The 16,080-nt window shown below is 27.1% G+C and overlaps 1 protein-coding gene across 13 annotated transcripts in view; it reads right to left on the bottom strand.

Annotated features, from left to right (window-relative positions):
- Positions 1 to 16,080, bottom strand: part of Ndae1 (Na[+]-driven anion exchanger 1) — a 61,021-nt gene that overhangs the window by 35,872 nt on the left and 9,069 nt on the right. For 10 of the 13 annotated variants that reach the window (XR_015544300.1, XM_087403660.1, XM_087403665.1 and 7 more), the window contains exons 1-2: positions 15,789 to 16,076; positions 1,870 to 1,994 (exon numbers count right to left, since the gene is read on the bottom strand). Coding sequence is in view for 12 of the 13 variants with exons in the window: in XM_087403660.1 (XP_087259786.1) it covers positions 1,870 to 1,994; positions 15,789 to 15,802 (139 nt within the window). In the remaining variant the exon portion in view is untranslated. Of the gene's footprint in view, positions 1 to 1,869; positions 1,995 to 6,008; positions 6,467 to 15,788; positions 16,077 to 16,080 lie in introns of those variants that run through there. The other 3 variants (XM_087403661.1, XM_087403658.1, XM_087403662.1) reach the window with 2 other exon arrangements.

The following is a 16,080-nucleotide window of genomic DNA, read 5'->3' as shown; positions in this document are numbered from 1 at the left end:
TTAGGTCAGCGTCATTTAATCGCGTAATCCTATTTGTGAAAATGTTCGCGTGAAACAAGTAGATCCTACAGAAGTGAAACATCGTTGTGTTTGATGAGATTCATTTACGCATTGGCTATAATTCGAATGAAAGGTCAGGTGCTAAGATGAATTCATGCAAACTAAAAGGTCAAAATATTCGTGCCGAGTTTGTAACAATAGACATGAATAGTTGGATTTCATGCGGATGACATACATTGTATTATTGACGCACCATTAACTTTTCTAATATTATAGAATTTACAAGGATAATTATTACGTCCTATAAATATAAGAAATCTACGCATTTTTAGCTACTTTTATTAGCTAATTGTGTCGTCTACATTATTACACCTGTCAAATTGAGAATATTACAAAAGATATATGATAGCTAAGTGGACAGATAGTTTATTATGCTATTTAGGATCATTAAAAACACGTGATTTACAGACAGATAAACATAATTGAATATCAATACTATAGTCTATAAATAACATTAATTTAAAATATATTTATATATGTATATTAAATACATATATCTCGAAAATTTAGACATTTTTTTATAATATGAATTTATATTTATATAAAGAGATCGAGTGAATCAAATATTTAACATAAAAATTTTATTTTTCAGAGCAACTTGACGTTTTTCATATCGCGTCAATCATAGGAGATGAACACCTTTAGATTGGACGATCAATTTGTTTCGCTGGATAGTTCAGCATTTACGATACAAGACCACACATGTATGGCCTCTATTCGCAGGTTTCGTTATCGATATGAAGTGACCTCGCAAGCCCATATCCATCCATAGACAATGTTGTTTGACGAAGTAACGATTTTCGAAGCACCTACACGCGCGAGGTTCGTCATGTGAGCAAACACTGAAGCCAGATTCGTATCAGACTGACCTAAAGCAGATGCAGGCGTTATTACCTGCTGTAGACAATGCTTGATGTTTTAGCAAAAGCTCATTACGGTATCCATTTGCTTATAAAATATTCGCGATCGTAAAAATTTTATGTGAATTGATATCAAGAATTGTCAGAATAGTTATTCTCATATTGATATTTTTCGCGTCAGTTTCTGTCAGTTAAATTTATATCATTTTATTGTCGATTGCATAAATATTATAAGATATACCTATATTTTTAGTAAAAGATCTACAATTAAAGCTTTTCATCGAAATTTAAATAATAGAAGGAAAATTTATCAAATTTCTTACACATACTTATAATACTTTCTAAAAATAAGATGTGGAATTGATAAGTCAAACATAACCGCAGTTCTCAATATCAGTGAATCGACCGTTCTATTTTACTAAATAATTTCGACTTATCACCTTTAATCCACCTTTCTATACATACTTTTTAAATTTAAACCTATCCAGCACAAGAAATAATTCTATTTCGAATGCTACATTTAATTATTTAGCTATAACTCAAATTATTTAATAGTTAATCTAAATATAATTAAAGAATGTTTTAATAAATATTATAATTATATATTATTAAAAATGTATTATAGAAATAAAAATAAGTATAAGATTTAAATAAGTATGATATTGATTAAAAAGATATTTTAATAAATCATGAAGTAGTATTTATTTTAATTATAAAATTATATTTTCAAACAGAATCGTTGTACTTGTGTACAACGATAAAAAAAAAGTTAAATTATGAAACGTCTTATTTAATTAATTTAAATTAAATTAAATTATTTCAGAATAATTTCTTATTTGTTTACAGCTTTTCAATGGAGTTAAATGTAATACAAAGTTTAGTAATTATGTTTATACTGATTAACTCTCATTAGTTTTAAAAAATTGAGAAATACATAAACATTTCTTACCTTCATAATCTTTTTCCGTGTAAGACTGATGGGTAATCCGCGCGCCCGGGTCTTTCGGGGCCTCATCGTCACCTGTCCCGCCCGGATGGGCCCCGCCACTGCCGGCTCTCGGCTGCATCCACGGCCTATGAAAATTAATTGAATGTTCTATTTAATTATCGCAATGCCAATGGCGACGACTCTGTATGCATCTGCTACATCAACGCGGACGCAATTTCTATTATTAGAGCATTAACGAGTTCCCAACCGGCAGAAATATCATCAGGTTCGTTTATCCGTGATTTTGTTCTCTTTCCGAGAAACACTTCTGAGACGTAAATTTTCCTTTAGTGAACACCCAACCAGTATTTTATTAATAAAGGTCAATACGAATTTTGTTGTTAACTTATAGGTCCATTCGATAGATGCACATTGAAAATTGCTTTATTCATTTGGACGATGATGCCAAATGTGTGCACATGACCGTACTTCAACGCAAATTATTTCGTAGGTGTCTGTCCACAACCGGCCGCAACTACTGACACCAGTTAATAATAATTAAGCTTCCATCGTCAGAGTCACTTTGCACGCAACTGCTTCCTCCTCATCTTTCTCCTTCCGTTTCCATGCTATTAAATTTCATTTCATTATTCATTTCAATCTTTCTCATTCCTTCTATTTAATTGATTAATGTAGTTTATATTTCTACTTTATGTATTTTTAAAAACATGAATATTTTTGATTTATCATTATTAAAAGAAATAAAAATAAGGTATTATATGTAGGTGCATATATATATATATAATAATTATAATATATTAAAATATGCAGTCTTTTCGATCAGTTATAAATCAATTTTCTCTTTCTTCCTTAATAAAAATTTATCTTGATAATTAAATTAGAAATTGTATGTATAATTCTTACGTACATTACATGACTATCTGCAATTTTGCATAATTAATCTTGTGCTTAAATAATTCTCTGGCACAATAATACTAAATATATCATATATACATTTGCATCTTGTATTCCTGACATTGTATTTGTCTCCCGTTTGCAAATTATCGCGAGCTAGCTTTTATGTAATTTACTGTCTTTGCAAGAGATATATAAATTTCAACGTTTTCGTTGAGCTTTCGCTCGGTAACGAAGATGAATTTAGCACATTCTGTGGTTAGCTCGACGACGATTTTATTCATATCAAAGATTTCATAATTGATCTTCTAAAAATAAAAAGATCATATTTCTGAATAGAATAAAAGAAAATTATATTTTTTACAAATTATAAGTTAGATTGGTGTACTTTAATAGTTATTTCATGTCTCCTTTATACATATTATAACAATGAATATATCGTAAAATAATAAATTAAAAACAATTTAAATATTAATTAACGCGCAGCACAAATGCTTAATAAAAAATTAATAGAGATAATAAAAACATATTAATAAAAACATTTCGCTTACGAGATTTATATAAATTTATATCTACAATAATTTAAATTTTATATTTAGTGAATTAATAAGATGACATATACAATATATAACATTAACAATGCTCATTATACTTAAATAATAATTAATAAAAAGTATATAAAAAATATGCAGTATAGTATTCAATAATGTGATAATTTGTACAAAAAAATAAATTTTTCAGTTAAAATTATCTAAATATTTTTTTTAATATTCATATTGCTTTATTTATTTTTGTTTATGTTTAACTGAAGTGTGCTTTATTTGAACTACACTTATCTTATCAGGATCCGTTCAATCGACCGATTATTTTCTATTTAACTTATAGTACTAGAATTTATAGTAAATATCATTTCATTCTGACGTATTCACGTATTACACATTCTGTCCACTCTTATACTACATAGGAAGCCCAACCAATTTCTTTCAGTGCAGCGCAACCGAATTAATGCATTAAATCGTTTTATTCGATAAGTGTAGTTGACAACTAACAAGTCTTTTAAGAATCTTTTCATGAATCCGTGCAAAAATGCAGAAAGTGAAAGAAATGAAAAAGAGACAAATGTCAAAAGAATTTTTGTATTTGATCAAATATGAGATAGAGATTGCGGATTGATTACAAAATTAAAAAAGGAGCAAGAACGTGGATGAGAATACGAGTAATCTAAACATGATATTCTTTCAACAGAATAAACTAGAAATGCAAAATTGAATTTAACCCACGTAAAAGCTAACATTTTGGTTAGGTAACATTTTGCTTTGTTCAAATGTTGTTCAAGTGTTATTTCTACATTATTTTGAAGCAATCACAGGAAATAAATTTAACGTTAGAATGGTGATAAACAACATCAATTTATTTTCTGAAATATTGAATTATGAATTATAAATTTAAATTAGAAATTATAAATACGTGCATATTAAAATGTGAAACATTATCTCAAAAATATAAATTCATGACATTTAATATTATGTATATATTATAATATATCATTTTTATGTATTACAACAAATTCAACACAGGAATCTATAAAAATATCTTTCTGAATGCTTCTGAAATAGTCCGTATAATTATGTATATTTCTGGAAATGTATTAGGCACATAATTAAACATTAATTCCAATGGACTTGATTGCTTTATAATATTACAAATTCTTTAGCTTAATAGACAATCATTTCTGCTTAATCTTTAAGCTTCTGAGATTTTAGAGAATCTTCTTTTCTTCTAATTAAAAGTACTTTCTGCTGTTTTTCGCAGGAGAAATAAGTGTAATAATATAATTGTCTATTACAATATCTTCATCTTGTCCCGTGTAATCATCTTCTTCCTCTGAGACATTTACTAATTTCCTTTTGCGACATTCTTAAGTTCTCTGTTCTCACGCTTATTAAAGTAACTTTAATGTTATAAATATGTAATATTATAACAAAACATAATAAAAATGTTTGTTAATAATCAATATATAATAATATATATAATAATATAAAATAATATAATAAAATATATAATAATTAGTCAAAATTTAATTTTGATAAAAAAAGAAAATATTCAACTTGAAAGTCTGAGAATCAAATAGTAATACATCTAGTCATTAATTTTCCACTTATGTCAGTGTGCAGAGTGTTTATCTTTTAATTGTCTTCAAAATCTACGATTTCCTGAAATTAATGAATAGATAAAAATTGAACGAATAGCAGATCATGCATAAATAATGTACTTACTTTGCAAACAAAAGTTTAATGTCAGTATTATTATTCTAGAATGTAAGTTTCTTAGAATAACAGAGATATATATACGCTGAAGTATGATTCTCATATACATTTACGCTTATATATTGACTATGTAACTGTCACGGTTACGTTTCTTTGTTCACCCTTGTAGAAGTGATAAATTATCACATATAATCGATTTAATTTTGATATGAGCAACAAATTCAGAGAATAATTTACAGTTTCGCACGTGCCTATTTTTTCTGTTTACGATTACGTAAAAGTTAAGAGAATTATTTTGTAAAAGTATAATTAGTTAAAACTTTTTTCGAAAAAATGCATTTCATTCAACAAAATGTTGGTTTAAATCCAATAATTATTATGATTATTTATATTGTGAAAAAATGTAATTCTAACGGAATTTGTTGAAATATTATATAATATTTATTTTTATAAATTACTAATAAAATGTCGATATAATATCAGTAATATATTTAATTAACAAGAACGACATGCAAGTGAATAAAGTGTAATGCACTGCACCGTCATGGTACAGTTCTTCATTTCAGACTATGCGTCATGATATAAACGAACATATAAAAAGATATGTTACACTATGATTATCTACCTACGCTGAAGATGTTAATTTTGACATGCGTTTTATACAAGCGCATTTTGTCATCTTACAACAAAGACTAAATTACCTGCATTAAATGTGCGTGGAAATTATAATAATCTTTTCATAATGATCTTCTGTAACTTGAAACTTTTTATTGCTTGTTTTCATTCAATACTTGAGATTTATATATATTTTTAACTGTAAAGATCTCTTTTCATTCTCTTTACTACTTATTTTGCTGTTTATTCGGCCGTAAATATAGTCAGTTATTCGACGCTGAATAAAATAAATAATTAATGACAAGTGCAAAAAGAATTATAATAAATTAAAATATTAGCTTCTTTTGTTTAAAATTTTGCTACCTTATTGCCGAAGTGATAAAATTTATTCTTTTATTCCTGGTCTCACCGACAGCTTCAAATGCCGACGATGTTCAATCACACGACATAGACGACGTTTGACGTTCATCGAGAGTGCACAACATTTCTTATAGCTCCTTCCCGGACGACACGTGGCGGGAAGCAGTCAAACGCACCGCACATGCATCTCGTCGCAGATGCAACTGGCGCATGGTGCAAGACGAACTTTACACGATGCAAATCAGTTACAGGCGATGCGGGAAAGACGGATCGTTTATCTGCTTTTTCGTGGGCGCTGCCAGGTGCAGTTCTCTACAAACGCTATTGCATTGAGCTCGATATAAACGCGGAACGACGTATGCACGTGCTGTCAGGGTCGCCTCCGTTTCAGTGCTTCGCGAAGACAGACAGTAGAATAACATTGATGCCGCGGTCCGGCGTTATGCATCCTCAATGCTATTTGAAAATTTGCATCTTACATGCTTCTTAATTATATTACATTAATTATGTTAATTATCTTATATTACACTGAGAAAAATGTCGGATTGAAAATGAATTAGAAGATTCTGATTACAATCACAATTCTGATTATCTTAACTAGATTCTAGCATAAGCAAAAAAATCTGATTCATTTTTAATCGAAATTCCATTTAATCCAATTAGACATTTTTCTCAATGTAGGTTTGGTGTAAAATTGAGATATATTTGTTAATACAAAGATCAGAAAGTTTGTATATTAAAAGTGTTAAATGAATGAGATAATGATATTTGAAAATTTGATTTACTCTTCGGTGATTATTATTTTCATAGAAAAATTGTTATGATGGAGATAATCATGACCTATGCAGCTTTTATCGATTGAATTTTTTAGACTATTCGTGATCTGCGGCATTCATTCGCAGAATGTCAAGATTACATTGTCGTCATTGAATTGTCAACTACCGATTACGAGTCGTCAATATCATGGATAATTATCACAACATGATTACCCAAGTTCATATCTGTATAATGTCTACATAATGAACGATTTATTCAAGTTATCTTTCTAATAAGAATCTAATAAGAATGAAAAATTTAATATACGAGGAAAAAGAAAGAGAAAATGAAAGCAGTATTTAATTATTAGAAGATTTGCTTACAATTTATGAATTAAAAAATCTTTGAAATCTTAAAAAAAATATGAATAAAACTCTTTTTTTTACTAAACTTATTATTTTATTATTATATTTATTTATGTTGGAATAATTTATCAAATAGATAATCTCTGTACAAAAAGCTATTAAATATAAAATAATGCTATTAATTAATACAAAAACTCAAAGCGAAATTAAAATTTAATAATCTCATAAAATAATTACTTTAAATGTAAAATATAAAAATTATATTCAAAAACTTCTCGATCATATTCAAATATCATCGAGTTTACTTATGTCAAAAATATAATATAATCATATCCAATATGATCCAAGTCATAAGCTTTGCGATTTTTTTTAATTTTTTGCTGAATCCAAAATTGAAACTGATAGTTAGATTCAAAAGAGAAAACATTTCTGAATATTAATTGAAAATATAAAACATTTTCAAATATTTGTATGTATAATAAAGATTTAAAAAAAAATAGTATTTGAGTCGTACACTGGGTATTCAATATGACCTAAAATCTATATGTTTTCCTCTTTTTCAAAAAAGAATATTAGAAAAATTAAAAATGAAGTAATTCAATTATTTTTATAAGTTTATTAACATATTGATATATTCATTAACATAAGAATGCACAAAAAACTATTTTTCAAACAATTGATTTATCTACTTATCTACTTATCTCTACAATATTTAGTAAATGGATTAGAATCCATAATTTAAAATAACGAAAATCCAAAAAAATTACAATTTATGCGTATATTTGATATGCTTATAACCGTGTTTATATCTATTTACAAAGAGTTTTTTTAAATTGATATAAATGTCGTAAAAGAAAAATTAACTAAATACAGTAAAGTTGTAAACTATATATAAATACAGAACTATGATAATATACGGAAATTAATAACTATCAACTTGGTTAATTATAAAAAATAATAACTTACCTGAAGTATTAAATCATGATCACGATGTAATTCTGCATTTTACATTTGATTTTATGAACATTAGATTGCATAAACTGAGCAATTAATTGATGCATACAAGTGTGAATAATTTGTACGATATAGTGCTAATTATTCAATATTATGTAAAAAATTATTTTATATTAAAAATAAAAAATTATTTTATTTAATTAAATTTATATATTTTCTATTTTCTAATAAATTACGTGAGTGCATTAAAATACTTATTAATAAAAAATTTGACCAAAGGGGAAATTTATTTTAACAAAATTGAAAAAAAAACTTATTTTTATGCTCAGATTTATAGCTGTTATTACAGTATAATAATCTTGACTTATATAAAATATTAGACTCCTATTTTATAATTCTTAGTGACAGTAATGATACCGTTCCATTATCGCAGATTTTTTTTTAGATAATAAAAAAGTTGCGCAACGATAGTGTAACGATATCATTACTGTCACTTGTTAAATGTTACAGAAAGAATAGGGGGCCTTAGATTTATTAAGCCTGCATCTATTTAATACTATGATTATGACACATAATTATAGATTTTTGCTAATTAAATGTATCAATTTTGCGGTGCAGTGAATATGTCTGATACTTTTAATAGAGTACAAGCAAAAATTTTGAAGGTTGAAAAAAAGGCTGTTTTTGTCATTACGCATAACTTGAATTTAGTTGTTTAAAATTCAGTGAAGTTCATAACACAATATCGGGAATACTGCAACGTTGAATATTACAGAGTATTTAATAAATTTTGTAAAAAATTCGTCCAAGAGACTAACAATTTTTAAAGACATATTGTTCCGTTTGTAGCATCCGTTATGTCTCTAAATTTCCCATTTGGTGATTATAAATTACTCCGTCAATTTGTATTTATGCACATCTGTTTTATCAGGCGTTATCGTGTTAATGATATTCGTTGGTAAACAGGCATAACAAGTGCCACAGGCGGAAGAATATTTAAAACAAACCGAATTGTTTTCATGATTTTCGTTTATTTAATATCATAATTATATACATATATGTATTACCGAAAAATTTTATTATACTGTTGTTATTTTAATGCACAGTAGTATAAAAGAAGAAATGTCAAACAAAAAGGCGAATTTAAAACCATTTTGTCCTACTCACTGGACCAAACGATACGAATATCTACATTCAATTTGTGAAAATTACAACATTAAGAGATTTTTTTCAGTGTTTGTTCTTCATCTGATACATCTGACGCAGCTGCAAAAGCAAATGATTTTCTAAAGAATATGAAATCGTTTGATTTTTTTATGACACTTCTATTAAAGAAAGTGTTCTGTCATTTAGATGTGGCTATTAAATACTGCTATTAAAAAAAAAATAATTTCATTTCGAAAATGTAAAATTAGTAATTGAAACTTTACTACTATAAAAAATTTTAGAGAGCAATTCGAAGAATTCTGGGGTTTAGTTACTGAGAAAAAGAAAATGTTCAAAATAGATTTGCCAAAGTTGGAACGCAAAAAAAGATACCCAAAAAATTGGACAACTCGGGAAACAATTCAAAAGATTATTGTATAAGTGTAGAAAATAAGTAGATAATATAGGAAACTGTATTATATAAAGTAATCGATAATTTAGTAAATTGTTTGAAAAAAAGGTTCGATACAGAGGTAAGTACATTTTTGTAGAAAATAGGAAGGTATCTGTAGAAAGATGATAAGTTTTAAGATATTATTGTAGAGCATTTTGACTCGGACGTAAACAGGGAATGACTAATTCTGCATCACAATATGTTGCAAGACAGCAGAAGTTGTATAGCAGAAGAGACTTGTAAGATATTGGGCGAATCAATGAATAGTTTTGCTGCAATAGTTAGTTTGCTACAGGAGAAATGACATGTAGCAGATTTGCTGCCGGAGTTAGTGAAGCTTATAAAATTAATGTTAACAATTCCTGTCACGACGTGTACAACCGAACGTATATTTTCTTCTTTTAAGAGATCAGTAACTTATTTGTGCAGTATTATGACGTAGGTTAAATTCTGTAAGCATTTTATACACGAAGAAGAAACAATGAAATTAGGTGCAAATGAAGTCACAAATGAATTCATAAATCGAAACGTAAGTTGGAAATGTGCAACTGCGTTGCATTGCAGTGGGAAAAAAAGGAAAAGATTTTATATGGTCAGTGTGTTACTTATGAAAAAAAAAAGTTTTCAGAAATACTTCTTGCCCCTTCAATGTTTCTCACAAGTTGCTCTTGGATATATAGTTTATATTTTGAAGTGATTTAGGCATTATCTCGGTACTTTTATTTAAAAGATGACGAACGAGATACAATTTGTAATAATTTATTATCGAATAAGTCAATGACAGTTACATAGTGTCGCGTAATCCATTGTTATCTTCTTAATTAACAAGTAAGTCATTAATTTGCTTTTCTTTTTATCACATCATGCCTCGTATCTTAACTTACAATAGATAGATATGATATTTATACAGATTTATAATTAATATCAGTAATCGATATGAAACTAATTTAGTTTAATAACTAAGAAAATTTTTGATTCTGTTGATCATCAAACAAAAAAACACTGTAAAATTAATATTTAAGTATGATAAGACAAAGTGAAAAAAAAATTATCGATGATAAGATTTAAAATATGATATTTAACGCAAAGTGGAAAGTGTATAAATTACAAGGAAAGAAACTCCAAGCACTACGTAGTGCATTGTGCTATACTTCCGGTTTTAAAGCAAGCAAATTCGGACGAGGAAGCGGACAATGCTCGGGATGATCAAGCGCCGAGGTCGGCGGACAGGCCAATGAGACCATTAATGAGCGACAACAACGTCAAATGAAAAGGTCCTTGTAATATAATACTTTTCTGCGGACATGCAGCGATAATTGACAGCTTAATAATGAAAATAATTGCAAATCGTTTCGATATGGAGTACAAGTACCGCGATACACAGCATCATCGAAGGTAATTCGTTCGTCAGCGTATTAATTATATAATTGACAGATAACTCGAATCTAAGGACAATCAATGTCTATTACACTCATCAATTACTGTAATGGATAATAGCAACTATCAAAAACGCTCTTCAAATTCACGTATTAATTGCTAATTTCAAGTGTGTTAAGAGCAAAATGATATAACAGTTTCTGATATAATGTTAAAACATTGAAATCTCTTTCATAAATATAGTAATTCAAATATCGATAGCAAGAATAAGTATTGAAAAATTTATTAAAGTATGTATTTAATTTAAAAGAAATGTTTTTGTTAAAAATGCCTTGGTTTATTATACATATTTTCAATATATTAATTACAGATCACGAAAGAGAAATTTTCAAGCACTTGTATTTTATATAGTTTTCTGTTAGCACTTCATGGAATTTTTGCATTTTGTTTTGTTTGTGCATCTTTTCAAATATTCGATAACAATAATTTCATGAAAAGAGTGTTCGACACGTGAGTCTCGATTTGTAAATGTATCGTATCGAAGATACATTTTTCATTTCTCGCGAATGAAGATTAATAAATAAAAGTTTAAAAAGGCATGAAACTTCAACAGCATGAAAAATTCTCTACAAGATATTTTGATATAAAAATAAAAAATTTAACACTTGTCTTGTCATTAAATAAACAATTAAATATTCATGTTCACCTTTAAGAAACCGCGATAGAGGTTTCTAGAGAAGTGTGTTCAAAACGAATTATCATTTATGAACATTCGCATAAATACTTTTGAAGAAAGAAAAATTACATAAAAAATAATTACGTTTTTTTTTAATTTTAATTCAAGAAAATTAAAATATTATTTAAAATTTATTTGAATATTGAATTTGATTATAATACATGATAGCAATAATTTATTAATATAACTAACGTCATTTTAATATAACTACGAGTTGGCAATTTTTTATGAATATTTGCATCACTTTTTTTTCAGTTTTATTTTTAAGAAATCAAATTTTTATAATTTATTATATATAATAATTTCATTAAAGTACTATTTTTTCAATTCAATTCATAATAATGTGAGAATGGATGAGATATATTCATTTTATATCTCTTATTTCAACAAGATAATTATGTTGTTAAAGAATTTATAATCGAGATTTGATATATATATTATTTACATAAATGTTAAAATATTGTACTTAAATAATTATTAATTCTTTTAGTTAGTAGATACATTATTTATGCAATGTAATTAATAATAAAATTTAAACTAATGGTAATGAATAATAGTGAATTTAACGTAATATTGAATAATATATTTTCTTGACTAGAAGCGACATGTTAACGTACTAATTAACTCAATAATTTTTATGTAACGAAATTCATAAAAAATGAATACAAACTTCGTAAATAGTACTGTCTCGCAAATATGTATACATGTATCAATGATATTTATTTTTAGATTTGAGAATTGAAGCGAAAACAGCGCGGAAATTAGAACGACGATAAAAATAATCAAAGATTATATATGTCAGATAAGATTAATAGTCATGACTCAAAATGATAATTCCATCGTAATCATCTCCTTAACAAGATTACGTTTATCTATCAGCACGTAATTTCATACTTGTAAAATGTAAATGGTACTTAATAAATTTCAGAAGACTAATGATAACATCAGCTTTATTAGTGGATATTGTTAGTTATTAATATGAATCACAAGGAATAGACATGAATAACATGTTTAAGATTGATTCATTTACAGCTTTAAAAAATAGTACTAATTATAAGTACCGAAAACAGCAAATTGATTTATTAGAGGTTTCTACCATGTTGTTCTTTAAATATTTAATGTGATTTTCTTATCTTTATTATACGTTCCTATCATGCAAAAATTATTTTTACATTGACATAGCTTCGATTAAAATAAGGAAAAGCAAACATAAAGTGGCCTTAAATTAAAAAAGTCATTGCATTTTCCAAGAAAGAAAGACAAATGTTTACATATGTAGAGAGAATATTGAGAGAGAGACTGATTTGACATACTGTGCTAACTTTGAATAATAAAATATAATGGTTATGGCTGATATAAAAGGTTCTCATGATCGAAAATCTTATAATTTTATAACTAATAAAGATGATCTTAGAGTATTGCATGTCAAAGTTCACGTGCGTAATAACATATAAATATAATATTATAAAATATAATAAATATAGATAGAAACTTTCTATAAAATTTACGAATCACTATTGCAAAGTAAAATTTTATAATTTTATAATTTTTATATGTAAAATATTACAATGTTATAATTTCTGGAATTATTTTATGTATTATTATATATGTATTTTTCATCTTTAATTATTTTTTCAACATGCATTTTTATAATTCATACACTGATAAAAATAAAATGTTAATTTTAACTTAAAGACGTATAGTGAACTTTTCGAGACAAATTGACATTTTTTTACAAAAAAATATTAATTTTAACATTTTTTGTATGTCTCAGAAAGTCCACTATACGCGTCTTTAAGTTAAGATTAAATAATTTTTTATTTTCAACAGTATGACTATACAACGCACGCATCGATAAGAAATTCATTGATCAAGCATTAAACATCAAAACGCGTTGGCGTAACTTGTGAATTTTTACATTATTTCGCATTACGTAAATCATTTATATGGGGCATGCAAACTTGTCCAAAGCAATTTTATAAAGCAGCACATAAATGGAGAAAAAGGTTATCCTATCTTAAGAGAAAAGTTGTAAAATAAAGATCTCGTCGATGAAAGAAGAAGGAGTGGAAAAAGCAATCGATTATCACTCTAAATACCAATAAGAATTTTATGCATCTTTAATATAAGAGAGGTCAAAGGTTAATTATCCCTGAATAAACTGCTACTTTCTAACAACCTAGTTCTTTTTCTTCTTTAAAATAGCTTTCTAAAAGAATTGCTCTAAAATAACTCTTAAATTGCGTCAGTGTGTAAATTTTTTGCTAAATCATATTATATTTTTATGAAGAATCATATTATATTATATTTTAAATCATATTATATTCTAATGAAGAAACATTTATAGTTTAATATTTGCCGTTTATATTATTCTCTCTAATTCTAATTGTCTTTCTAATTATATTCTTGTTCATAACAATAACAAAGGTATACAATATTTTCTGTAATTTTTCGATTTATTTTCTTATAAATTAATTTTATCTAACGTTCATAACGTTTTTTAAAAAATAATTTTTTGTAAAATATACTTATTTTTTCCTTGTATGTTTATTTATTTTGACATACATTTTAGATAATATTATTATATTTACTAAGATTTATAAAAATTTATATATTCCTCGGTTCTCAGTATAAGTAGAAATTATTACACAATATCGCTGATATTTGTTTCCGGATATTTTTCCGCGTACTGCATAATATATAGATAACTTACAAATGCAATTGAAATTGGATAAATTTGCATGTCGCACATCGATTATCAATTCTGTCTCAACGAGCTGATATTTTTTTCAGCTCCGCTGTTCCGATAACAATAATCATTATATGTAGAATCGAGCACATATAACTTTGATAAGAGAATCCATGTGTCGTGACGTTACTTGGGTCAAAGTGCGGGTCAGCACGTGATCAACGGTTAGATATTGTGAAATAATTATTCCTCCATGATTTTTGCAAACGCAGTGTACATAAGCATGAAAAAAAGATTTTAAATGGTTGGCTAACTCTATTCACGTTTCATGTTGCAAGGTGAATCTAATTCAAGGATATAAGGCACTGGAATTAAATATGTTTCGTGCAATGTATGATTGCATGATTAATACAATCAATTATAAGTTGGTCGATTGTTCAATTTTTAGTCATCAGACGTGTCTTGGGTATCAATTTTATATTTGAATAACTTGGTTCAAATTTGTATATATAACACAAATATTTTATTGACTAAATTTTCCTAAAACATCACATTTACTGACATTTATTAGTATTATATCAGTATTAGAATGAGCATAATACCAATTAAAAGATCTTTCTGTATAAATAAAATTTTCCTAACATTTTAAATAGAAATTTTATTAAATTGTAATTTAAAAAAATGTAAATTATTTTTTCCGTAATATGATAACAATGTTTTTAAACATAAATGTATATTAAATATCATATGTATGTTTTCTTTAAAAAATCTTTCTATTATTAAATTTTATTGACGAATATCAAAATACACCGAAATTAATTAACACATTTTACTTGTTATCATTATTGCTAGCACGTTTCAATCTTCTATTTTTACAGTGATCATCCGAAAGTGTCGATATCAAATACATCGAAAATTAAAAAAAACAAACCGTGATTTAAAATAATATGGTAGAGAGGCGAGCGCAAATTTTGTACCAACATCTGTTGCTTTCTCAGCTTGCAGAGTCGATCAACTTAGAATAGATCAGTCTTAATCATTATGGCGGCTATTCATATAATCTGAATAGCTATATGTTACTCATACAACAGAATTTGTTATCAGAAAATAATTTTAATTAGTACTTAATTAGTATTTAATTAGTATTTAATTTACTATAAACAATTCGGCAACAAGCGCTATTGCTATCGTCGGTTACCATTTATTATACAAAATGACTAAGTAATATAAATATAATTTAAAAGAGAGAATTTAATCTTCAAATGAACAGATTAATTACACATATCACTGTTTATAAAAACCCTACTTGTCCAATTGCATATGTCCTCGGAGCTCCAATGATTGCACCTGAAGAGATCCGTCACCGTGATGACAAGCACGATAGTGAATGCGCTTTTGGCTGCAATGTCAGATGGTGGTCCTCATGTCGGAGTCGTCCCGCTTCACGAGTAAATAAAGCGCGCGTGGACAGACGAGGATGTGTATTCAATTATTTCTACCCCTCTCTCTCTCTCTCTTTCTCTATAGGCTCGCCCACATATACACGCGTATGCACACGTGCATACGTTGCACTACGTACGTACGCACGTCTGCGCACC

This window comes from Acromyrmex echinatior, chromosome 2 (assembly GCF_024713525.1).
Source record: "Acromyrmex echinatior isolate Ae372 chromosome 2, ASM2471352v2, whole genome shotgun sequence".
NCBI classification, from domain to species: domain Eukaryota; kingdom Metazoa; phylum Arthropoda; class Insecta; order Hymenoptera; family Formicidae; genus Acromyrmex; species Acromyrmex echinatior.
The sequence above is the reverse complement of the archived record's forward strand: the minus strand, read 5'-3'. Positions and strand labels throughout refer to the sequence as shown.